The sequence below is a fragment of the Struthio camelus genome, chromosome 22 (assembly GCF_040807025.1).
Source record: "Struthio camelus isolate bStrCam1 chromosome 22, bStrCam1.hap1, whole genome shotgun sequence".
NCBI lineage: Eukaryota > Metazoa > Chordata > Aves > Struthioniformes > Struthionidae > Struthio > Struthio camelus.
In genome coordinates this window covers 4,304,798-4,330,822 of record NC_090963.1, presented here as the reverse complement: position 1 = coordinate 4,330,822, position 26,025 = coordinate 4,304,798, and the positions used below count along the sequence as shown (strand labels likewise).

The following is a 26,025-nucleotide window of genomic DNA, read 5'->3' as shown; positions in this document are numbered from 1 at the left end:
GGGTCTGGTCTATTTTCTAACTCGCAGAGCGGCAGTCGTTGGACCAAGGGTTGTCCGACGTTGTCCTCTTGACATAGAGGACAGCACAGAGGTGACAGACACCCAACGGTCATCGTCGTGTTTGCTCAGGGCTGGAGCCCAGGCTGCCAGACCTCGCGCGCTGCCGCTAAGCTGCCTCTCGCCCGGGCTTGAGTCCGTCGGGGAGCAGCGGCTCTCCGGGCAGGGAAAGTCCAAGGGCGCGTGGACACAACTGACTTAAGTCTTCTGGCTCGGAGGGGGCTGAGCGCAGACTCGGCCGCAGCTAGCGAAGGCGACGTGGCCACAGCCAGCGGTTGCGGGTGGCAGAGCTGCCGGGTTTTAACACCTCGGGTAAATTCAGGTGCAGAACCTATTGATAAAGTGGTGGGAATAGCCCTAGGAAAGCTCCCTATGATTTCTGTTTATTACTATTTAAACATTCTCTGAAAGAGAACAGCCCCAAAGTTACGATTACTTTTTATCAGCCATGTATTAGGTTAAGTATAAAGCGCTCTGTCCTTAAGCTTAGAAGGAAGCCAATATTTTGGAAAATGTTAATATTCAGGGTGTGCAGCCTAATCCACTATTTTTATTTGTGCTCATATTCTGCGTTGCCTTTCTTTTACACTTCAAGGACACGTTTATGATCTTCTCATGGTATTTCGCTCTTGAGTCAATGGTGGTGCCTTGAGAAAAAACAGATCTCACATTAAATTTGGCCCCGAAGCCATTAAAAATGCTTGTGGAATAGGGAAACCTAAGTACCATTCTTGGATACTTGGCTGTGTTTATCAGGAATTTGCCATTTTGTGCTTTATACCCACAGCACCAATACATGCAAAGGCCTAGTACCGAGGTAGGGCATGTTTCCCTTAGAAATAAAGGGAGAGTCAAGCATTCCCTACCCTCCTGAAAGCAGCAGCCCTGAAGGACTTGTCCATTATATGAATATCTAGGCTCCTGTCTGAACATGCCAGAGAAAATAAAGTCCTCATGGCTCCGCGTATCTTTGAAAGCAGGGTTTTACCCTCCCGAGGAGGAAGCAGAAATGCTGAGGTGATCTGCAGGTAAATGAGGATAATTGCTGATTCACAGCGATAACACTTTGTGCTTATGGGATGCCTTTCACTCCAGGCTCTTCTCAGTATTGGGCTGAGACTGTTGCGTTTTTGAGGGAAAAGGAGGCAGCGAGGCAGTTGGGTAGGTGCCCGCGGTCATCCGGAGGGCTGGTGGCATAACAGCAATGCTGCTGGAGCGCTCCACAAGCTGTGATACGTCGTCGGACACCACCTGTACGATAGGTGTTATCCTGATTTACATGAGGGGGAATGACTCACGCGGCGTGGAGTTCGCCGCACCTAACCGTAGCTGTCCAAGAGGCAGGCAATTGCCTAGGCTCCTTCTCAGCTCGGCAGGTAGACGCTGGCAGGAGACAAGTTCTCCCGACCCGCTGCTGGTGGGTTGGACTGCCCTCGAGAAACGCTTGTCTCGGCCAAGGGCTGCGTTGGGAGGGGTGGCGCAGACAGCCAGGACGGGCTCGGGCATGAGGGCAAGGTGCCTCCAAGCACGCGGGGCCTGGAGCTGGCACGTGCCAGGCCGCGGGGCGCCAGCGATAGGCGGCGTGCAGCTCCACCGGCCTTCCTGAGCAGCCGTGTGTGCGGAGAGGGCCCAGGAGAGGGGCAGTGATAACCAGAGGGACCTGACCGAGGCCATGGGCACGTAAGGAACTAAACTCAGAGAACTTAAGTCACAGTGAGGACACAGCTGCTAGACCCATCTCTCTTGACGTAGAAGCGACGTTATTCTGCGGTTTGTCACAATCTCAGTTTTTCAGTATCTCGTTTCTGGAAAACAAACAAACAGCAAAGGAGCACAACCCTTTAGTTTACTGAAGAATCAATTCCCTAGCCCAAATGGTAGCACCGAGTCTCCTTACACACCAGGTAAAGCTGCCCTTTATTAGCCTGTACAGATTTCACCCTCTGGCCTTCTGAACCACGTACAGCTTTTGCTTCATTCCCATTGCTAGCATCCTTATTGCTGCCCACCCCAAACAAGCCCTGTGCTGAGATGCACCCTTTAAATCACCCATCACAAGATTAAATGTGCTGCAGAATTATCAAAGCACAAGTGTCATAATCTTGAACAAGGCTTTCAAATTTGTCAGTGTGGTTTAAGACGTAATGGGACCACCAAAATTACGTTGCTGCTATTGAAAACCCCACCTTTTGCAAAGGGTGGTTTGGCTACAACTTCCTAAGCTCTACCTTAGCTGTTTTCTTCCACTAACTCTTTCTCTGATTGCTGATTCATACAGTACAGGACCAAAAAAAAGCTGAGAACAGAAATCTAAGTGTCTGCTCAGGTCTTATTGCTTGTACTTTTTTTCAGCACATCTGCTATAAGATGCAAAATCATAGGATTGGATCCTCTTAGCCATCAGCTCCACTATCCGTGAGAGTTGTTTGTCCAGCTGATTCCTAAATACCTCCACTGATAGAAACCACCTCCTTAGATAAGACACTCTTCTACTTTGCCATTCCTACTGCTGAAAAGCTTTTGTGAACATTTAGGCTGAATCTTCTTTGGTAACATTTGAACTCATTGCTTTGCGATCGCTTTTCAGAAATCTCGTGTTCATCTGAAGAACGTGGTTGTGTCCTGTCCCACCCCCCCACCTTTTGCTCTCCTATAGGCTAAACAACCTCAGTCACGTCTAGCTTTCCTTGTACGTAATTTTTCAGGCACCCTTTCTGAGCTCCTCTGGGCTCTCCCTTTCCTTCTGCAAGCTCAACACCCAACACTAGATACCAGCCTGTATCTGAACGCGCACCAGTTATGAGGAGGGCAGAAATACTGCTTCATGTACCTGGCAGGCTCTGCTCCTGTTTGTCCATCCCAGCATTACACTGTTGACTTGTGTTCACTTTGTGATCCCCTCTGTCTTCTGGGTCCTTTCCTGCAGAGCTGCTAATCGGCTCGAGTCATATTTATGCTGTTGAATATTCCTGCTTATGTCCAGTATCTTCCCTGTTGGATTTCATCCAGGTATTTCAGACAATTTCTCAATTTATCCAGATAATTTTGAAGGCTCGTTCTGCCCTTCAACATACTGGCGGTCTCTCCCAGCGCTGTGTTGTCTGCAAATTTAATAAACATACTCTCTGTCAAGGTCATTACGGGAAATGCTGAATAGAACCAGAATTACAACAACTGTCCAAGTTTGACACCCACTATGTGAAAATTTCTCAAAAATCATACTGTTTCTAACATCAGGGATATGTGACTTCTACCTGGAAAATCACAAGCTAAAAGCTCTCCTGAGTACTTTTGGGTTTGCTTTGTTGTCAGCCCTGTGCTTCACCTTAAAAAAGACCAACTCTGAATTACTGAATTATTCTGAGATACTTAAATAGTACCTTTCCATTTCCAAGTAATAGGATCACATATGGGCCTACAATGATATTCTCATTCATGAAGATTTCAGGATCCGCAACTCTCACTCTAATACGTTTTACTACCTCCAGAGTGGGATACGGCAGCCATTTTAATGATGCACAATTTAAATTTACACATGATTCACTCAAGTCGTGGGTTTATAATTCCGTGGAGTTACAAAGTTCTTATTCTGTAATCAGTTGCTTCCTAACTTGAAGTCATCTCAAATTATAAATTGCTTCTCTAACCAATGCAAAATACGGCAGCATAATGTCATGATTGATGCTATAGAGAAAACTATGGTGCAGTTTGCATGCTATCAAATATAATCCTGGTGCAGGTGGGTGACTGAAGCCTGGGGTAAATGCGGTTGATTAGATATTTTGTCTCATTCAGGATCCTTTTCTGCGAGCGCTATATGACTAAATGCATATTGCATGAGGGGCCTGTTCCAAAGTCCATTGAAATGAACTGAAAGACTCCCGCTCACCTCCGCGTGCTTTGGATCGGGGCAAAAACGCTGTGAGGCGTACCACGGCGGCCTTGCATTTCTGTGTACAGAGGCTGTCTCTTCTAATGACAAAAACAAATGTTTTGTCCGTGCTGTATGGAGCTGCTAATGACAGGAACTCCTTTGAGATCCTGATGATTTGCAAATATAGAATATATTTCCATTTTACGGGGGAGTGGCAGAAACTGAAGTATTGGAAAATTAAATGAGATGGCCAGGCCCTTAAAAAAGAACTAGGTCCTTGACCTCTGCTAGCACCTAAACATGCAGGGATACTTGTCCTAGCGCCGTTTCGGGGAGAATATGGCTATGATAACGTCCCTCCCTTCTCACCTTGCTCCTGCTGCAGAAACGGATGCTCTTTTCCGCACGCAGCCAGAAATGCAAAATGCTAGTGCCGGTGCTTTTGCTCCAACCCCAGTGGCGTTCAGAGAGGGGCACAGATCTCGCCCCGTCTCAAACCACAAAATCCTCCTGTGCGCCCTGCTCAAAAATCCCAAGGCTCCAGCAAGAAAGACCTCAGACCCCACCAAAGGCAGCGCGCCCCGGGAAGAGAGCCGGAAAAATAGAGTGTGGCCGTGTCCTAGGTGTCCTCAGCGTCCCCGCAGGCGCAGTCCCAGCCGGCGCTGCTCGCCGGGCCGGTCCCGTCCCGTCCCGACGCGCTCCTGGTCGCACCCTGGCCAAGCAGCACCCGGCAGTTCCTCCTCGAGCCGGTGTGGGAGGAGAGGGCAGGGAATTGCCGCGCTGAATTTATTTCCCTCAGTGTTTTCCAGCCACATCTGAGAGTTTCTGTTTTCCTTAGAGGAATGACTTAAACCTCGCTTATGTTTGTGCCGCGCTGCCGCCTGTTACAGGGGAAGCACCGCGACCCGAGCGGCCGCTCGGAAAGACGGGGCTCCGTCTACGCACGGCAAGCCAGGAGGGGAAGGAAGGGAAACGATTCCCACTTTGCCGGGCTCCGAAGCCCGCAGACGGACTAGACAGATGTAGGGTAGGGGCCTCAGCCCCCCCCCCCCCCGGGGCCGTCGCTCCTCTTTGCTCGCTGGCCCCGGCTCCCCAGCAAGGCCGGGAGCCGCAAAGCCAGCGGCAGAGCTCAGGGCTCGGGTCGGAGGGAAAGGGCAGAGCGTCAGGGCGATGCGGGGAGCCCGCGACGGGCGCGCGTAGCGCTAGAAGCCGAGCCCGTAACCTGAGGCCGCTGACAACAGGCAGCGTGGAGACTGGTTTCTTTCTTTGCCCGGTTTTCAGGTTTTACCCTTGCCAGATTTCTCCTTTTGGTGCCCCCTTCTTCTTCCTCCTCTGGCCTTATATAGCCATGCGAGGCCCGGCGTCAAGGAGCGAGGGCAGCTCGCCAGCGCCTCCAGCCTGCCCTGCCAACCCCCATCGCTCGCCATCAGCCGCAGCCCCGACCCCAGTGTAACGGCTTGCTGCGTCCTGAGCTGCGGTTTCTGTAAACGCCCGGGCAAATAAATAAATAAAGCCGCGGACACCCAGGGCATAACGTGACTCTGTAGCCGGAGGTGCGGCCGCCCCGTTGCAGCCCTGGCCGGTGAGCGATAAATGAAACTTTGTTCCCCTGAATTTTTTCTCCCCCCCCCCCCGCTCGGCTGGTCTCTAGCGGTGCTCGAGACCTCCAAGAGGTCTGGGAGCATATTGCAGTGACTTCCAACCCCGGCTCCAGCTCTTTGTGCCGGTGTCACGTTATCTGCAGCTTTTCGTCGTCTTTTTTTTCTTCTCCTGCTTTCTTTTAGAAGCCATAAGACAGCAAGCACTATTCAGTGATTAAGGTTATTTGGGTTCGCTTCAGGCCTGGCATGGTGCTAATGAAAAAAAAAAAAAAACGTTAAAGGGCTGGTTCTCTCATTTGCCGGAGAAGCCATTTCGCTATGGCAATGAACAATTAACAACGTTTAAATGAGCTGAACTTCGTCCTTTCCCCCCCCCCCATTGTCTTTGTCCCTCTTGACTCATGTGGAATTGGACTCTGTCTGCTGTATGTTCTCCGGGGCGCGGTGCAGCGCTTCACACACCTCGCGGAGCAGCGCTGCGATGTCAGCCCCTCATCCCCGTCTCTCGCCGCCCCGCTGAGAATTGCAGCGCGGGGGACTCGGCGCGACGACAGCAAGCCTTTTGCTGATCGCGATCGTTCCCCTGCCACGTCCCCCCCCCCCGAGAAGGTGCAGGGCGAAGCCGGGCAGGGCATGCCCCCCGCGCCCCTATCCGCCGCCGTTCCTGCCCCCGTTAATTACAAACGGTGGCAAGGCGAGCGCGCCTAAGGTTTCGGTCCTGGCCCTGCAAGGCAGCTCGCAGCCGCCGTTAACACCTTTCAGGCACAGATTTAGGCGCTCTTGCCTCACGCCGCAGACCTCGGTGCGCTGTTTGCGCCTTAAAATGTTGCCTCCTTTGCCGCCAAGCGCGATGGGCAGACAGCATGATGCGCTAGATGGGAGGGAGAGGGTAACATGATGCTGAAAACTCCTCCGCGGGGCTTTTGCCTCCCTCCTAGGCGCGGTTGCAGGTATTCCCACGGGTTTACTTTATTTGGCTTGCCAAGCCAGAAAAGGGTCTTTAGCGCTGGACTAGCAGAAGGGAGCTGCGGAGGGGACATTTTGCCTGGGCGATTTCGGTTTTGTTCTTTCAATTAAAGCGCCCAGCAGGAAAGGTGATGAAACGGCGTGGCGTTATGCGGGGTGGGGGGAGCACGCCGGGGAATGGGACAGGGAGAGTACGGAGGGGGCAAAGGATTTAAATGCATTTTCTGCAAACTAGTCACCTACATACACGACTACCCCCTAAAAAAAAAAAGGGGGGGGGAAGGGAAAGGGGGGGGAAGTGCAGCCGACAGGCCGAGTGGTGTCGCTTTAAGGATCGAGACTGAAACACCTTAAATGAACTCTGCAGCAGACAGCTGAAAAAAGCGCCCCGGCCCCCGCTGCCTCCCTGTCCCCCATGATGTCATTTTTCAGGTGTCAGTTTGCTGGAGCGAGATTGGAACAGGCCTTGTTGCTAGGACATGGATGGGAAAGCGGCTGCCCATTGGCCGCCGGGCCCTGCCCGGCCAGCCAATCGGCGGCGAGCAGTCGGCATAGAAATGAGGCGCAGCAAAGCGCCGGGCTGGGGCCATTCATGCGCTTGCGGTGTCGCAGCAAAGCGTGGCGCAAAGTGGCGGGTGGGCGGGTGGGCGCAGCGAGCCCCCGCGCGGTGCCCGGCGCTGCCCCGGCGAGCAGGCGCGCTGCCGGCTCCCCGCCGCCCTGGCTTCGCTTGCACCGCATCACCGGACCTTTTCTCGCGCCCGCAGAAAGAGAATAGGTAGCGAGCAAGAAAAAGCCCGCCAGGAAACCATCTCTCTGCGGGGTATCTCTCTTTATAAAGCTTAGTTGAGCCCGATTCTGTTATTTCAGACCCCTCCCCAGCTATAAAAGGTTTTCCCGTGCAAGCCCGGTGCAGCGCTGGCCCGACAGAGGAAGAGCCAAGCAAGCAGATTGGCCTGCCTGTCATCTCCCTTGCACGAGCGGGGTCCTTGGGGCTGGCGCGTCCCCTTTTCCTTTATCCGCCTGCCCCCCTGGGCCCAGCTTTTGACTCTTCCCGGAAAGCACTTGCAGCGTCGCTGCCCGGCACCCCCCGCGCGACCTCCTGGCAGCTGCGGCGCGCTGGCCTCGCCTGCCGAAACGGGAGCGGGTCCTGCCCCGGACCCGCGCTGCCTTGTAAAACAAGCTCCCAGAGAAGGCCCGTTCGGTGGGGAGGTGGCAGCAGTGATGGCCATAATCTGCCCCTCTCCTGGCTGGCCATGGCGTGGGGTGCCGTGCCGCGGCGCAGCGGCCCCGGGGAGCAGCCGCAGCCGGAGCACAACCGCTGCCCGCCTTGCTGCCCCCTCGAAAACCGGCCATTTTCTGTGTGCTAGGCCCGGCGCGCCGGGGCGAACCGGCACCCCTTGCAGTTGCAAAGCATTTGCGTTTGGGGCCCGTGTCCAAAACGTTTAAAAAAGAAAAAAAAACAAAACCAAAAAAAAAGAAAAAGTCCCCGTGTAACCAGAGCTCATCCGTAAGGCAGTCGGTTAACTCTTTCAGCTCCTCTGCTCCTGGAGGAGAAGTTGGACGTTTTTTGGCGGGTTTCTGCCCGTTTCCCTAGAGGAAGAGGCGCCCCGCAAGCCCTGGGGGCACCTTCCCAGCCCCGAGCGCGGCTCCCAGGGCTGCTGCCGCTGGGAAGACGCTGTGGCGTTTGCAACTTCACCCTTGTAAAATAAATGAGTTTCCGAGGAAGCTGGGGGGGTCGGGGTGGGGGGGGACGGACACATGGCTGCAACCAGAGTCTGGGTGCAGAATTAGGACAGAAGTCTAGCCTTGTTTATGCTGATGTAAATCACGAGTAAACCCAGGCAGTTTTGTCATTCTCGGCTCTGACGCATTACTGTAAATCCTACTTTCGTAACTCCGGCGTTATTTATGAGTATTACTGCAGTGCTATATGAGATCAGGGCGCAGCTATGCCTGGTCACGTGCCCGCGTTAAGGACTACAGCTTGTGAGTTTAAATAGGCAGGACAGACAAAGGCAGTTGATCATCTTCATTTTACAAATCGAGGCATAAGATTACACGATCTGCTTGAAAGCATACAGGAAGTCAGTGTCTGGTCTGGACAGGAAATGGTTTTCCTGTCCTGAAAAACTTTTCATAATAAAAAAAGGGAAAAAAAAAAAATCCCATTCGACCTTTGGGTGAAGAATGTCGAAGCCTGTCATGAAAGGCAGGAAAACCTGACTGCAAACTGCCCACTGCGCGTTCCAGGTTTCAGGCCCTCGTCTCAGGGGAGCAGGGGAGGACGTGCCCTTGCCAGTCCCTGCAGGCTAGAGGGTTCCCCCTGTTTCGGGGGGGACCGTGCATCCCCCCAGCCGTCCGGGATTTCAGCCACCGGTGAGCAGTGATGGTCACTTGGGTAGCGATGATTGATCTTTGGTGCTTGAGGTTTTGCCCACCGTGTCAAGACCTGGGCATGGTGGAGAAGATTTAAAAAATAATAAAATAAGCAGAGCCTCACTTAGTAGGACAAAGGGACTTAAATGGAAAAGCGGGTCTCAAGGTGAAAGACTATACGTATGTCTAGCTTACCCCCTATTTGACTGTCATCCGTGTGGGAATGCTGTTAAGTGGAAGGTTCCCATCTCCTGCCCGGAGCCCTGCAGCGTGCGGTTGGCATTGGCTTTTTTCGTCGCTCTCAAGCTGAGCTACTGGAAGGCATTACCCTTACAATTGTACCGTCCCTCCCTCTCCGAACTGCCAGTCAGCACCCGATCTACCTGCTCCCCAAAACAGCAGGCACTCGGTTGCTTCTCGAATGTATGCTGCGATATCTATTGCTCGTATTCGAGGACTTCTTCCTGTTTTGTTTTTTTTTTTTTCCATCTTATTTCCCTATATTAAACTGGAGGACCTAATTCATAGAGGACAAACGTCAACACCGTAGAGCAGGCTGCCGTTTCCCGACGAGGCCGTGGGTACGGCGCTGACGCCGTCGCTGCGGCTCGGGCACCTCAGGTTTCCGCGTGACTTCTCCGTCTCGAGCGGCAGCGCCTGCTAAAATGAGGTCGGGTCAACGTAAATGCCTCGATATTGACCTAGAAGGAGAAAAACGACTTTCTCGTTTGTTGAAGTTTTCTCCTGAAATTGGCCCATCCCCTCCTCCTACCGTCGTGCAGCGCAGTAGCCGGGAAAGACGAGGTCTCAGCCCAGGTGTCGCGGAAGGGCCGGCTTGTTGCACACAACGTGCAGATATAGCAAAATCCTTAGGCGAGCTAAGCAGGTATCTCTTAAAGGAGGAAAAAAGAAAAAGGCAGTTAATGAGACTAGATAAACATATATTGGGGTACAAAATATGCGCAGCCAAAATGAAAGCCACATTCGGGCTCATTAAATCTGAAAAGACTTCACACGTTTTAAGTCTATAATCGTATTCGCAGATGCATGCCCCCCTTCCCAACCTTCCCTCCCTCCCCGAACGTTTCACACCTTCCTAAGGGCTATTGTAAAAAGGAGCTGCCGGTTTGGGGCATTCCCAGCTTTGCCGTGCCGCGCAGGAAAGTGAGCGTAATGCTGCGGCATCTGGGCCGGGTGCTCGCCACCGAGCCCGTCCTTGCGCGGGGGAAGGAGGCTGGCGCCGCTCAGGTGCTGCGCGAGGAGGGGGCCGGAAGGCTTGGCCGGGGCTCGCCGTCCGTCCCCGTCCCCGTCCCTTCGCTGGGGGGCTCGCCGGTTAACCCCCTCCGCCTTTCAGCCTTCCCTTTCCTCCTCCAAAGGGCGGTGGCATCACCAGGGAGCTAAGTTAAAGAGCATGTGGAAACGTCATGCGTGTATATAGGAGAGGAGTTAAAATGGATGCTCTTGGGGACAATAAATATGAGTATATCTGTGTGGGAAAAGACAAGAGTTCCAGCTATCTGCGTTTCTTTTGTGGCGTTTCGTCAGCTTTTTCACTGCTGCTTGTAACATACACATATATATATATATATATTTATATATATATACACACACACTTTTTAAATGAATTAAATCAGTAATTCATAGAATTAGTAAGTCTATGAAACCCAGGGATCATTCTTTGTACGACACTTCTGCTTTCCAAACAGGCACAGCAAGAACGAAACTTGTCACCAGCAGCTATCTATAAGGAGACATTTTGAAAATCTGAAGTGATCAGTTTGAGCATTGCCAAAATTTGGGGGTTTGTTCCGGAAGACCTTGGTGATTCAATACTTTCTTCAGTTTTTAGCCGAAATAAGATCAAATCCACAGTGTTTCTAGCGTGCAAAATTTCACATCCAGCTTTTTTTGACCGTTTTTTCTTTTATTATTTTATTTCTGATTAAAAAAAAAAATCTAGTGAACTGAACAATCAAGAATTCAGTCTGCCCCAGCCTGTGTGTGTTATTCATTCAGTGAGAGACAGACCCTTGCTCTGCAACTCGCTGTAATTCTCTCTCTCCGAGAAAGCAATCCTGAGGAATTTGATGCAATTACTTACTCAGGAAAGTAAGAAACCTCTCTGTAAGGTGTCTTACCCAGAAACCTGGATATCTTGGTTTCTGTGCTTGGATACCTTGATCAGTTTAAGCTGATTAGAAAAGCTTCTCGGTTCATTCTTGGGCAAGTTGGAAAATGATCCCCGCTTTGTATAATGGAGTATGTTATCTACCCTGCCCTATAATAAATCGCGAGAGGGCTTGGAGGGGGATTGTCATCTGGTCTAAATTAGCGTTGCTCCGCTGATGTCGATGGTGCCTTGACGGTGCTCACCAGGTGAGGATGTGGCCCATTTAGGGAGCTCCCGTGGGGTTACAAAAGCAGCATTGAGGACCACAGTTTCAGAGAAGGAGAAGAAGCCAAGAAAGGAACAGGACAGCTTGCAGGGAATCTTAAATGACATTAATTGAAATCTTATCACTTCCTTCATCTTGAGGTGAACCCAGGGCACAATAAAGAGCAATTACCTGCCATCTTCCTTCATCTGTCCCAAGTGAAGGGAGGAGAGGAGTGTATCCATCACTCTCTCTGCTCTACCTCTTTTTCTATAGACAATACGATATATTTACGGACCTGTCACCCTTTCAGACCCCTCCTTTCACAGGAGAGCTGAACAAAAGCACGTGAAAGCAATGGAGATAGGAAGAGAGGGAGGATTTGGAAACTGGAACCAAAGTAAAAATGAGTGCTTTGGTCCTCCAAGAAGCCATCAAGGAGGCTGGAGTTTTAGCACACATCAGGGGAGCAGCAGCGAGAGGTTTTGCTGCAGGCTGGAGGTGTGCATGCTGGCAATTAGTAGAGCCGAGCTGAGGTCCAGCGCTCTCAAAACTGCGGTGCGTAGGCCGGATGCAATGCTCGCTGGAAGAACTGACATGCTTCAAAGAGCTTTTGTTTCGGTTCAAACTGCAGTGCAGAAAGCTGAGTAAGCCAGGGACTTGTTAGCAGGCTGCGGAAACGATCGCAGCACCCAGCACGGGGACCTCGGGCAATTTGTTCCCCTGTTTGTTTGGCCAGGAGATGAGAAGGGGGTTGATGACCCCTTTGAAAGCACTACCGAGATGGTCCCTGGTGGCTTCCTCCTTTGGGACAGGCATGCCAAGGAGACCCAGGAGCCGGGTCTCATCCTGCTAGATCAGGCGGGGGACATGTCCAGAAGGGGAGCTTTGCCCTGTCTCTGCCTGTATTCTGCTAATCCTGTGAATACACAGAGGACTGCAGTCCCAGGGCTGTTCACTTGGCACCTTTCCCTGGTGCTAAAATCCACATGGAAGGTTTCAAAAACAACTCTTAGGGTTGCTCTCAGGGTTGTGCCGGGTTTCCCTGTTACCCAGGGCTTACATGTCTGAAAACAACTGCCTCGATATTTGAAGCGACTGAGGACAAATCAGTTCTCACTGCAAAATGTAGCACAAACCTTTGTTTAGGCAGTAGGGAAAAAATTGTGTCAAGTTATGATAGGAAAACATCTCCTAACGAGTGGAAAGAGGAGTGAAAGGACATGACCTGACCATCAGAGTGTGGAGAACTAGGGTTCCTTGCCGTCGCTGTCAATCACTGTCTTGTGATTTCTTCTGAGCTTGGCCAAGTTATTTAATCCCTCTATGCCTCAGTTTCTCTACCCATGAGCAGGGAGAATCACACCTCCCAGGACATCTTGGAAGTATTATGTTTTGTGAAGTGCTTCAAGGTCCAGAGACAAGAGGTTGCTATGCAGTTGCACAGATACATTCCCTTTACAGCTTGCAAAGATCAAGCTGTACGGAGGAGAGCAAGGTTCGCCCGTTAACTCTTGCATTGAAAAAACATCTGGGGTGTCAGAAATCAGATTGAACTGCAGGCGGCAGGAGGCACATTTTTGAATAGCTCCACTGAGAGGTAGAAAATAGGCCATGAGATGTTGGGACCCTTTTCCTCAGACACTGCGCTTCTGCTATCGTCGTTTCCTCTGGCTCGCAGAAGCCCTTGTCGTTCCCGGACACCTGCTGGCCTCCAGGCTTGCTTGGCCCATCCAGGCTGTTCCCAACGCTTGCTCCGTTACCCCATTTCCCCAAAAGCTGAAAGGAGAAGCAACGTTCACCCTGGGGCATTGCGGGAGTTTGCGGGGAGCGGGAACCGGTGTCAACACCTGAGGCAGTTCAGCGCAGCACTTTGCGGGGAGCCGGGATGTGAGAGGGGCAGGTTCCAGTTGGCTGCGTTCCTCCCGTATATGCAGAAACTCCAAGGCCATGTTGCTTTCTGACAGCAAATCGATGCTACTGTAAACACGAGAACAAAGGAGCTTGCAGAGAAGAGGGGGAAGGAACAAGGAAAAGGGAGAGATGGAAAGCTGATAAGCAGCCAAAGCTAAAACAATGTTGGGAAAAGCTGAATTACTTCAGTACCTATTCATACCTTGGCCAGAGCTGGTTGCTAGCCCATTCCCAAGGCCATCAAGGAAGTCATGTCCTCAAGTGGATTAGGTGCAAGGGCGAGAGCCAGGACCTCGGGGGGGCCTGCTCTGCTGCCGCTGCGCTCTGTAGCCCCAGGCCGCTCTCGGGGCGCGCAATTCACTCCGAAGGCTTTAGCGCGCTCCTTAATCCCTGAGCCGAGGGGCTGAGTAAGCCTGACTTTGTACATGTGCAGCTGGTTAGAGCTGAGCGTGCCCCTCCCCTGTAAAAAGTTGTGTCTCGTGATGGATATCGCTGGCAGGGCGGGTTCCCATTCATTTGTCCTGCGGCTTCGGCAGTGCAAGTGGTTTCCAGATAGATCCCGCAGGAGATCCCGCAGGAGAGGATATCGCGGAAAAACAGGCGTTTGGGAGCCAAGGTCTTCCTCCTTCCCCACTCCGCAACGCAAGCGCGGATTTGGGGCCCGGCAGGTTTCATCTGGGGCCGGGGTCTGGCTCCTGACCCGATGCCGAGGTCGTGTCGATGCACGGTTTTGTAGTTGAACCCATTGCGCCACGTAGGTCAGCGGAAGCCGCTGAAGGGCTTGCGTAAAGATCACCCAGCCCGGCGGGCTCTGCGCGGGCGCCGCGGGCCGTCGGCAGGCGCAGCCTCCGGTGGAGGCAGGGGTTTCTCCTTTGTTTTGGGTTTTAAGGTCTTATGTTCGCTGGCTGCTGCTGGAAAGGCCACATGGAAGAGCTTTAAGGAACGAGTGTGAACGGGGAGAGGGGAGTTTGGCACCACAGCGCCGTCCCTGAGTTTACCCATCTGTAAAGAATCAGCATAATAACACTTAATATACTCCCCCAACATGGCAGTCGTGGGGCTTAATTAAACTGTGCAGAGTGCTCTGAGATCCTCAGATTAAAGGCTGTGTGTACAGTGAATTACAAAAGCAAACAACATGAAATTTTCCGTGTGTTTTGCTGTAGCTGTCTTCATTTACAAGAAACAAATCATTTAATGTACCTCTTACATGCAACTTGTTTATATAGGATGTGCTTATTATTCCAGTGGGAGGGAAATCTGGTGGTTTTGATTATCATTTCTGAATATGCAATCCACATAAGGCATAAAATTTGAATAAGATGGTGAAAGAGCGCAAGTAGCTTCTATAACTATGTACGTGTAGATTTTTCCTCCTTAGCCGCAGGAAACGTCACCAATTTTAACAGGCCTGAAAGAAGGAGGGAGGGAAATTTAATATAGTACAAAAATATAGGTAATCCCAGCAAAAGACGAGCGTGGAGCGGTTACTAGAGTCACCGCAGGCAGAGACAGGGCATGTTTTGTGTCCAACAATAGCCGCGTACGTGACTTGAAATGCTCTTTCCTTATAAAACAAAATACCCACTGGTTTGGCTTATTAGCACTAATCTTCAAAGAGACAACCAGTCCTGAGGTTCCTGGTTCAGGTCCTAGGTTCAGCTCCGCTCTAGCAGCGCTCGTCTGACAAAGTCCCATTGTTACCGGAGGGGCTCGGCGGTGCGTGCGTGTGCGTGTGCGGACGTGTGATCTAACCTTCTCCATTTCCCCTTTCCCGTTGCACGAGGCATGCCCAAAGCCGCTCAGAAATATGTCTCTGATGGATAGTTTACATGTGAAAACGCTGCATTTGAACTTGCACTGACTCTGCTCAGAGCGGATCGGGTTAAATGGACTATTACAATGGCAGGAGCTCATCTGGAACTAATAATTTTTGAGGCCACCAAAAGTAAAAAGTAAAAAAAAAAAAAAAAGAAAGAAAGAAAGAAAGGAAGGAAGGAAAAAGGAATCCGCGTCAGTTTGGTAGCCGGTGAATAAAGCTTCTGCTGCCATCTGCTGCATACGGGTAGCAGCACCCTGAGGACCGACTGCGAATCGGCTCCCGTCGGGCTGCGCTCCCCACGAAGCAGGTTGCAGAATGAAGAAGCCGCTCTGTCTCAGCCGGCGCTGGGGTCTGCCTCCGTCCCTTCTCGCACCGCTGCGCAGCACCTGGTCGGCCTGCGGCAGCAAGGACCGGAAGGCGGTGCTTTAGTTGCCGCAGGTTTTTAGCTCCGCTCGTTCTGCGCCGTTGCCCCTTGCTTAGGATGCAGCAGCAGGGAAGACGTTTTTGGCTGCGGTGCGGAGGGAGGGGTGGGGGGCGCCGACAAAGCTCTCCGCAGTTGCACGCGAGCGGCTGCACCGCGACTCGCACGACGCAGCCGCCGCTCGGTGACCGACATCTGTTTTGTCTCAGCGAGCGCAGCGCCAAAGAGCGAGGCTGTTCGCTGCTCCCACCCACTGGCACGGCCTCAAGCATTACCGTGCTTGCCGGCCTGGCTAGACAATAAACGGAGTCTGTTTATTTATGATGGCTGGACTCTAGCAGGTCATTGGCATGGTCTCCGAGGGCAATGCGTTCGAATCCCTTTCTCAATTTTCTCTCTTCCATCTCTCCGGGCTGCCTGCTATTCTTTGCACCTATTCTCCCGGGAGATCGGGTCTCGAAACAAATAGCTCGCCATCGCTGTGGCTCTTGGTTGCGAGGCTGAATAAGTTTAGGAGGAAGGGTACATTTGAAATGCTGCCGATCCAAATAAATGAACCGAGCGCACTGTTGTCTTCACTAGCGGCCAGTCTGCCACGGTAATGCCCTGGGTACGCGGACGTGTTGGCTATGAGTTACGTGTAGCCATGGCTAAGAGGAACTGGACTGCAAATACAGCTGGTCTTGTGACTAGACGAAACAGCTGGGAATTGGCCTCTGGGCTTCTGCTGCCGGCTTCCTGAGGGAGCTCGCGAGCACCGTGGTGGGGAAAGCAGAGCTGCTGGACTCGGGAAAGCCCCCGCCGCTGGGCCAGCCGTTGCCGGAGGGGAGCACGGCGGGCGGCACGGAGAGCGCCCGCGCGGCAGCTCGCTCCAGCAGTGCCGGGGCCGCCTCCGGAAGCGGCTCAGCGAAGAGGGGCTACGGAGGCGGAGGTAGACGGTGGGGTGTCTTCTCCAGCCTGCGGCACAGGGAACGACGGCTCTGAAGGCCGTGCATGGGCTTCTGGAGGAGAAACAGGCTGCATCCAGCCAGCTCCTGGGCACGGGGGGAATGGTGTTGCCTGAATCGTAGGTTTTGGGATTTGTTTTGCATCGCTTGCCTGTGTCTTAAAGCCAGAAGTCTGAGCGTGAGGCAGTTACTTCAGGTCCCCTTCACAGCGAGGAGTATCTGACCCATTTTAAGACGTGGGGAAACACTCTCTGGAGGGCTTTTCCTCTTCCTTGGCTACAGATGGGGCCCCGAGTGACCCTCTTAGTCTGGTGAGGACAAATTATTATGTATTGCCCAGGCCGGGAGGAGCCTCTGACCCCTTCTCCAGCTTCTTGCGTGGAAATGCGCGGTGCTAAGCCAGCTGTTCTCACAGTGGGAGAGGAATGAAAAAGTGCAGAAATAAGTTTGCGAATGGCACATTTAGGTACTGAATTCCTCCTTGGAGGGTGCCTGCTCCTCTCCACTGACTACAGAAAGATGCAGGGAAGATAAACCTTGTTTGGCTGAGCCAAACTGGAGCTCTGAAGTTTGGTGATGTGAATGCCACGTTTCTGTCTGCCTCAAATTCACCATCTAAAATAAGTTTCCCGCCTGCTTGGGTATGCAGCAAGGTTAATTTTATTATTGTTTGAAAAGTCAATGGAGATCTCTGCTCGCAGAAAGGTTCCTTGATGCAAGCAGTATTTAGAAAAGAGGGGCTTGTGAAGCGATTACGTTTCGTTTGGATATGTCCTGCACAGACAGTATCAGGCTGTAGGAAGCTTCAGGATGCATTTAATTAACTGATGTTCAGCTCACACCCCCATTCCCCATTCACTGACTGGATTCCTGGCCTTCCTTCCCAAAGTACTGTCTAGTTCCCCCGTTGTCATCCTCCATCATACTGGAGAGCAGTGGGATTTTTCTCAGCCCAATCCCACACAGGTGCTTTTGCTGAATATGAGGCTGGCGTAGCTCCTAGTTTAACTCTGCAGGGCCCATGGAAAGCAAATCTGCTGGGTATCATGTGGCCTCAGCTATGACAATTTGGGGGATGTGGGCTTCTGAATACCTATAATTTACAGGGGAGAGATAAACCACACATCCTGGAAGAGCCCTGGACTGCCATTTTTCTTGCATCCCACATTTGGCAGGTTGAGAGGTTCATGGCAGAAAGCAAGGCTTTGAGGGTTAGCATGAATCTTTCCTTCCCACAGACCCTGTCTTCCCTATTTACGGCAGTGACTGGGCTATCTGGAAGCTCTTGGCTCTTTGATCCTAAATTCCAACTTGAGTTCTGCTGCAAAATATCCTTAGTTATTGCATCTTTCCTGCTGAGAAAGGCTAAACACGAACGTTCAGGAGTCTGGCACAAGATACTCTGATCACTTACTCAGAAGAGGTGCAGCGAGCCAGATCTTCAGCTGCTCTCTCTCAAGATCAGAGCACATCTATTTTGTGAAACGCTTAACCCATGCTGGGAAGTGCTTTTGCAAACCGGGCTTTGCTGTATTTACACCTGGCTTCTTCACTACTGCCGGCAGCTTGCTAAGTACTAAGTCAGTGGATCTGCACCCTCCTGTGCCCATGGCTTGTGGGCCACGCACTGGAAGCAGCCCTCAACGTTATTTCTGGGAAATAAACATGTAGTTTCGGGAGCAGCAGAATTAAGGGAGCCTGGAGGCAGGCCTCCTGGCTGGATTTTCTCGGTGTGCTCCAAGTGAAGTTCCTCCAGTGGTTGGGATCCTTCTCCTGTGAGGGTTCTCTGGTGTCTTGTAGTGGGAAAAAGTGTTTTGCACCTGTCCTTCAGAGGGAACACTGACTTGGATCTCTTTCCTCTCCGTGGCTTCCTATTTTCATGGCATTTATAGGAATGTGATATCTTTTGAGACCTTTGCCCTTTGTCAGATGTGCTTGAGCTGGCCAGTAGATTCAAAGGGTGCTACAGGGAAGGGGAGGGAGAGGAAGCAGAGAAACCCACGCAAGGAATGTGATCACACAAAGCTTTGTTTCTTCATGAGACTCCAAATCTCCAGACTGAAGGCAACAGGAAAAACAGGGCTAGCTGTTTCCTGCAGCACATGTGGGTTCAGATATAAAACAAGAGACAACTGATGCACACAGAGAGGGCCTCAAAGAGAAAATGAAGTCATATGACGCAACGCAATGAGCAAACTTGGGAGATTATTTAGCAACTAGCAACATGCTTGGCAATATTTGAGACACCATTATTCATTAGGGTCATTGCTCACTAGTATTACGTAAAGGATACTTTACGGAATAGAGTCTTGCAGGATACCTATTCATGCAGGTACTGTACAGACTCCATGAGAAATACTCTTATATTTCAAGAGCTTACTGTGTTAAGAGGCAAGATAATAAGAAAAGGTCGTAAAAAATAGAAAGGGAGAAGATACAAAATCAGACAACAGTCAGCAGGAAATTCTAATGCAGAATGACTTTCCACAAAGGTGCGTTTAGTCTGTACCTCTAATTTTTTAGCTGCTCTCTAGGTAACGGGGTCTGAAGATGAGGATCAAGTGAAGGGCACCAGGTTTTTGATGTAAAGTCCGCATGCAGCTCGGAGGGTAAGCTTGTCGTGGGGCTGGTGGGTGGTAGAGGCTAGGTCTCGTACGTTCTTAGAGCAGTATTTCATCAGCTGATCAGAAGATAACTTGATAAATACAACTCTGATGAAGGCGGTGGATGATTAGGGGGAGAGCTTTCCTAATGGATAATCTGCAAATCTTCTCAGGAGAGATGGGCTAAACAGATTCCTTTTCTCTGAAACCTTCCTTTTCTCACTGAGACATAGAGCTGGGGCTTAAGAGTTCTGTTGGCTACTTTCAAAGAAAGTAGGTGCAAAGGAACGAGAGGCGTAACTTCTTGTACCTCCTGGGGGGGGCAATCTATTTCAGCAGCAATAGGGAAAAATGAGCTTCATTCATGAAGAAGGGGGCAACAGGGAGGAAGGAACGGCTGTTTGTTAATGTTGCCTTAAGCTAAACATTAATGAAGTGCAACACTTAAGATGCTTGCACGCCTCAGTTATGTCCACCAAGCTCACATGTTGCCTTTCCAATTACGTAGACTAAAAAAATGAGGTATGTGTGAAGTGACTGCTGCCTGCTCATTACCTCTCTCCGTGGGCACTAATTCTGCTGCTGTCTTTCAACCGGCTGTGTGTCAGGTGTACTTACATACACAGTGTTTCAAACAGCAACACGAAAACAGCACATGCAGCACGTGAACAGCGTTGTTGTGGAAATAGATTTGAGTCAGGGAAATAACGTGTGGTATGAGTGGCAAGCCAGGGTTAGTGCTGGAGATGCTACTGGGCAAACAATAAGGGGAAGCTCTGAAAGGTTCAAAACGCTTTCAGGTGTCTGAGGGTGCTGCTTACTGACTAGCGCTGACCTTGAAGGAAAGGACCAAAAGCTATTGAGATACGTGATGGAATTATGAATGTCAGTGGCACCCTTTTAGCAGGACTCTGCTGCTCCTTCTGCTGAAAGCTCACTTCTGCCGCTCCTGATCCTTCTGCCCAGTTGTTTATTGCATCCTTCTGATATAAAGCAGAAATCAAATATGGTTCAGAAAGAGCTTCACATTTTTATTGTACTAGGCACATGGAGGGTAGATAATTATTTTGGAAACCAGAAGTTTTGTTTACCCAGTTACTTTTTATTATTATTATTTTTATTAAGTGAAAAAAAAATCTGACAGACAAAAAGTCCTTCAAAATTGTGCAATAATAACATAGCAGAAATCAGTGACTGAAAAAAAAAAAAGACACAGAGTAAATATTCAAATGGTATATTATTAAACTGCACTTAAGGAACCAGATTAGAAGTTGACACTAATTCTAGAAAAAAATTTAGAGACTGCCTGCTAGTAGACTGCTGCAAGTTTTGAAGGATTAGTTACAACTGTTACAGCTAGTACCAGAAATGAAGATGCTCCCTGGATCCAAGAGCCGCTAACTCAATTGCACCATTTCCATTCTAAAGTCCATTTGAAGGAGACTTGAAATTTGTTTAGGAAAATATTATTTTGGTCTCTCCTGAATACAGTTTTACATTTCCACTGGCAAATTAGCTAAGTCTCTCTTTAAGTACTTCTCTGTCCTTGTAAAGAGATCTCAAGGATGCTGATCCTGAGATTTAAATCTGCCCTGCACGGAAAAGGGTGTGTTCCTCCTGCACACTACCTGGCTCGGGGAGACTTCCCCGTTGGCTAATGTAAGTTTTGGGCCTCTTTGGATGAGTCTAGAAAGAGGATGACAGTAACTCGTCCAGGCCTGTTGGTTGTCTTCGTGACCTAAGCAACCGGCAAACACTAAGGTCCATTAGTGCCACTTGGTCACGAGGCCACAAGATCACGTGGACGTCGGCGGCCAGAAGTTTCACGGCCTGTCCTCTCGTAGGCTCCCTCCCTCCTCTTCCTGGCTGTGAAGTGCTTGCATATAGGCACACGAAACTTGACCCCTGTCCAAGAAAACTAGTCTTTTCCCAGTTCTAAATCTGCAGATCTCTACTGCTAGTGCCGTGTCAGGATCCGAGCACAGGGAACAAGTTACGGCAGGGTTAGCCAGGGCGTGAACTTACAGCACGCCAGCTATTCTCTGATGAAAAGATCTGCAGGCACAATTTTCCCCTGCGGCCAACACGACGTGCTTCACCCCCGCTACGAGATGCCACGTCCCGTTGACCCAGGGTGTGGGCAGGAAGGAGGGCGGGCAGGCAGTTTGAAGGAGCGCTGTGATTTTATTCAGACTGAAAGGGTCGCTTTTTTGGCCTCGAAAAGGGTGGTCAGATTTCACGCCCAGAAAAAAAGGCGCCTCCTGGTACCTGCACTTAAAAAAGCAAAACGAGACAAAAACCTCCACGATCCAGAAACCCACCAGGTTTTTAACCTGTGACCTTAGTCCTAGTCCTCTCTTCAAATGGACTTAAGAGTACCGGCCTGCCCTTGCAGCGCAATCTAAAACGGACTCAAGTGCCAATGAACTGCAAGAAGTTCATCCTAAGCAGGGCACTTCCCGTGCTCGCTCTTTTCCTGACGGATCCAGGCGTTTCACTGAGTCACCGGGAAGCAAGCCCCAGTCGCCTCCCAACATTTCGGCTGACAAGTCATGTCACGTGGCATAAAGCTACTGAAGCAAAACAAGAACAAAATATACATCCACATCCACGTGCCGTATGTACAACAGAGCCCTCCCACCCCATACACATCTCCGTGAACAAGATTTTTGCACTTCAGAAGTTCATAAAAATATACAATTTGCCCAGAACTGCATCTATCCTGCTCACCCCCTGCCTGGGGCTTAGACTTTTCTATTTATATATAAAATACAGCTAGCCCTGTGAAGATGCTTTGCTGAGAGCCCGGCGGTAATTTCTGCAACGAAGAGCAAGTTTCTGCGGGCCGGGGCAGAAAGCAGGCCCCCGCGGCCGACGCAGCGGCAGCTCTGCAGCTCGCCGCCGCCGGCGTCGCGTTGCTGAGGCACCGCCAGCCTTTCCTTTGACCCGCGTGTTCCAACAAAAGGTTTCGCTGGCGATAGCCTTTAGCGCCGTACGGGCGCTGCGGAGCCACGCGTGCAAAGGGGCCTTTCAGAGCGACCCGAAGTGACCTGTCGCCCGGCTGACGCTCGACAACATCCGACCAAAGGATTTCTGTGGACTATTAAAACAGTTACAAGCTTCGTCCTTGGTTGTCTGCCTTCCGCGCAAAGAGGCGGGATAGGCTAAATTCTCCTTGCCTTGCTCGAGCAGGATTTACCCCGGGGAAGTAAAGCAACAGAATTTAACCCATACTAATGCCCACTAGAGAGGTGCCGCCTTCTGGGACGCTACATTGCAATTTCTTGTTACCTGTGCCAGAAGTACTTGCTCAATCAGGAAGGGGTTCAGTACCCTTCGGCTCTGCTTTTAGGCTTTATTTCCCATAGAAATATATCAGATCTTGTGATTGACATCGCTTGAATAGTTTTGCCTCTGGGTCAGATTCTGATCGCCGTATGCGGCTGTAATTCCCGAAAAAAATGAGCTCTACCATGCTGTGCTGATTTACTCCAAGTTTTTACCCCAGAACAGCAGCACCTGACCTAACCAGGTAAAAATGTTGCAGCTCTGTAGGATCACTGCTATTTATAAAATCTGACTATAGTTTGGTCCCAGCTTCAGGGGAAAAATTGCCACTGGGAACAATAACACCAGTAATTGAAAATAGAGTTAGTATTTCTATAGTGTATCAAACCATACAGAACATGAACTTTTTAATACATTTTCTGTATGTGAAATTAAACGGATCAGTCATGTATCAAAACATAGTTGGCCCTTCTCTTTTCATCTGTAGGAAGACTGCAATTACAATTTCATTTACACAGCAAAAATACTTTTGGTTTAAACAAAGAAAAGAGTGCGAATAAGACAGCATGTTGTATTTTACTACCAGGCTTTGCATATATCGAGTATGGAGAGGCGTGACCCACGAACGGTCGCTCGCATCCTCGCTCTCGGGTTGGCAAGTAGTTTCATTCATGGTGAGATTCACATTTTGCTGTCACAAAAAAAAAATGCTAGAAAATGGTAACCAGACATTTCTACTCTTTAGCTCGGTCGCCAGTATTATGTCTACAGTAAATGCAAAATGATTAGTGATCTGAATATATACATATGTTACTGCTAAAGCTGACGGCACGACTGCAGCTACTTTTTAGGGAAGGAGCGCAGAATCCCTGCTGTAAACCAGATGCATTTAGATTTGCAGTAATTGCTGCTTTGTGAGATTGTGGCAAATCTGTAAGCGAAGCCACTTTTCTAGATTTTCACAGCGGAGGCTCCCCCTTCCGTCCCACCGACACAGGAGCATCTTAAAGACGCTCCACAGAGGCAAGCAGGCTTTCTGATTACCCTGGAGGACGTGTTTCGAGATGAGCGTTTTAAAGACAGTCAGCGGCCAGTTTTTTTTCCCCGTCAACTTACTGGCAGAAATTACAGTTCAGTAACTGCGGGCGACCCCCAGCGGGTTTTGGGGAGGGAAGGTGCGGGCTGGCGCCGACACCTGCAAGCCAGAGGCAGACGCAGGAGCCGCGACCCGGCGATGTGCGCCGGCACCGCCGGGCTTCGTTCGACCAGGCTGCTTTCCGCTTGCCGTTTGCCCGTAGCGACCTAAGCACCTCGTTTCGGGCCCTGAGGCCCCCGGTTTAGCAAAGCACTGAAGCACTCGCTTAAATCCTGCTGCGGGCTAGGGATTTTGCGCTCGCAATGAGAGTTCAGCACGCGCTCAGGTATCTGGATGGGGGCTCAGAGTCTCAGCTTTCTGAAAGGTGGCCTGTCTTTTAATAACGGGAAAAATATGTAAAAATAAGGGTTTTTATTGTCATGGCAAGAACAATGATTGGGATGCCAAAATACTACTGCCTTGCAAGATGAAGTGGCACATGTTCTACACAATAATGTGTACAATGTCTGACGACTTCGGAAATCTGTTCTCAAGCAGATTTCCCAATAAATTAACACAACAAAAATACTCTCATATAAAACAAAGTCCAAAGGATTTTTTCCAGTAAAAGCAAAACCTTCAGGGACTATATTACTTCTCTCTCTCTCTACATATATAATCTCCTGAATTCTTTTTAAATAAATTTATTCTTGTCTTAGAAAAATAAAATGAGTAGCCAATTTAGTCAGCGGAAAATATCTCACAGACTTAAGAGCATGCCCAGCAAGCATAGCCTTGTAAGACTAAATTAATGTTAAATCAAAGCAATTTGTTACTAAATTAACCTAGTTAATTTGCAGTTCACAGTTGATTACTACAAAGTGTATTTTTTAAATTTTTTTGGCCCATATAAAAATAACGTATTGCAACTCAAAGTGCATTTTTAAAATAAACAATCAACTATTTTTATCAAATAAAATATTTACACCATTTGGTTTTTACAATCAGAAACGCACTTCATGCGATGACCATGGGAACATCATCTGAAAATCCAGTTATCATTGGAGCTTCATCATCCTCATCTCCTGGAAAACAAACCCAAAGCTCTGTTACGCTGACCTCTGAGCGTCATGGATTATATAGCTCTACCGGCTGCTGAGGTTGGCCGCAAAAGTGCCCTCCCGACCGGTATCAGTGGTGTGAGCCCACAAGCCTTGCCCGTGGCCTTGCTGCTGCTCTTACGTGGGTGACGTCGGAGCGCAGCAGGTTAGCGCATCACCCAGCGTGACGGAGCGCCGGCAGCCACAGCTATGCAACCCAACAGGTTGAAAACCCAGCAGGATGCTCTCTCATGCTGGCACACACATAACCGTGCATAAGGCCAGAGAAAATATTTAACTCTTCTCTTGACCTGGTCCAAGTGTAGCAAGAAATGGAGTATGCAGACCTCGGTCCTGCTGGTCATACTTAAAAAGGGCTCTCTCGTAAGCCCTTCCCAATAAGAACCAATGTTAAGATGACTACTTTGAGCTACAGGGATAGCCACGTTTGAACTTGTTTGCGTTAATGGGAGTTCTTTAGGGGAAGTTACTACAGACATTTGTTCTGGGCCAGGGTTATATTTTTCAAATAAGATCAAATCCTTAGAGATTTTCATGCCAAAGATGGTGCAATAGTTAGGTCTTTCAATAAATTTCAAGTCCTTAAAGCTGTCCTTAAAATCTGTTGCATGGAATCGACTATTACGTACCTAAATCATCACCTGAGGAGAATATGGCCGACCCCAGGCGGGAGCTGTAGTGGCTGTTTGCGAAGGCAGTGAAACTGTTCTGCAGTCTCCTGTGCCTCATGTATAACACAACAAACCCAATCCCGAGGGTCACAAGCAACAGGAACAGTATCGGTACCACGATGGCTGCTACATCTGTGGATTTACCAGTTTTCGATGCAGAGGAGTCTTCACCTACAGATCAGGGAGGGATGGAAGGGCCATTTGCAACCGAAACCACATTCGTCTACCTGCTGCTGGTTCAGGGTCCTGTGCGATCCGTCAGCAGACCAAACTCAACCAAAATACGGCCAAATCGCCACAACAATCACATTCAGGAAACTGCGCGATGATTTCTTCTAGCCTACCTTGCTAGGACACAAACACCAATTTGACTAGCTATATAATATATTATTAATGCCTGAGGTGGACAGCTTTTGAGGCTTTCATTGATCTTCATTAAGAAAGGGGGGGGGGGGAAAGCACCAGCAACTTACCTGTTCCTAGTTCATCATACAGAAGCGTGGCTGGCTCCCCACACATCTGTCCACTGTACAGACATCTGGCCTGAACCGTGAACGAGTAGTTGTGACCTATCTTCAGGTTGGAAACTTTGAAGAAGTTTTCCGTGGTGTTCCCAAGATAAGCTGTGATGTTCATCAAGCTGTCAAACATGTGAATCTCGTAACCCTGAGAGTAGTGAAAATGAAAGCACAAACCCCATATCACTCAACTGAGCGAAGCTGTAGAGGTCAGGTTTGCTTCTTCTGATAGCTCTTTAAAATTTGTTTTTGCTCCTGAATTTAGCTTTGATGAAATGTGTTGGGCTATCGGCCAAGAGAGAGCAATAGCAAAGCTTCCTCCAGGCATCCCTGTCAGCATGCATTGACCTTGGCCAGCCTAGAGAGGAGAGGAGTTTTCACTCTCTCTGCTTCACT

The 26,025-nt window shown here is 50.0% G+C and overlaps 1 protein-coding gene and 1 long non-coding RNA gene across 3 annotated transcripts in view; both read right to left on the bottom strand.

Annotated features, from left to right (window-relative positions):
* Window positions 1-1,626: 1,626 nt before the first annotated feature.
* On the bottom strand, window positions 1,627-3,158 carry LOC138061885 (uncharacterized). The gene is made up of 2 exons (XR_011135873.1): window positions 2,888-3,158; window positions 1,627-1,862 (listed from the first exon to the last, which is right to left on the bottom strand). It is a non-coding gene; the product is annotated as an uncharacterized lncRNA (long non-coding RNA).
* Window positions 3,159-20,037: 16,879 nt separating this feature from the next.
* The window catches only part of SORL1 (sortilin related receptor 1), a 55,100-nt gene continuing 49,112 nt past the window's right edge, over window positions 20,038-26,025 (bottom strand). Inside the window, exons 46-49 of one of the 2 annotated variants that reach the window (XM_068916526.1) lie at window positions 25,585-25,777; window positions 25,070-25,282; window positions 24,308-24,404; window positions 20,038-22,935 (exon numbers count right to left, since the gene is read on the bottom strand). In XM_068916526.1, the coding sequence (XP_068772627.1) occupies window positions 24,337-24,404; window positions 25,070-25,282; window positions 25,585-25,777 (474 nt within the window). In that variant the 3' untranslated portion in view covers window positions 20,038-22,935; window positions 24,308-24,336. Of the gene's footprint in view, window positions 24,405-25,069; window positions 25,283-25,584; window positions 25,778-26,025 lie in introns of both variants that reach the window. The other variant, XM_068916523.1, reaches the window with a different exon arrangement.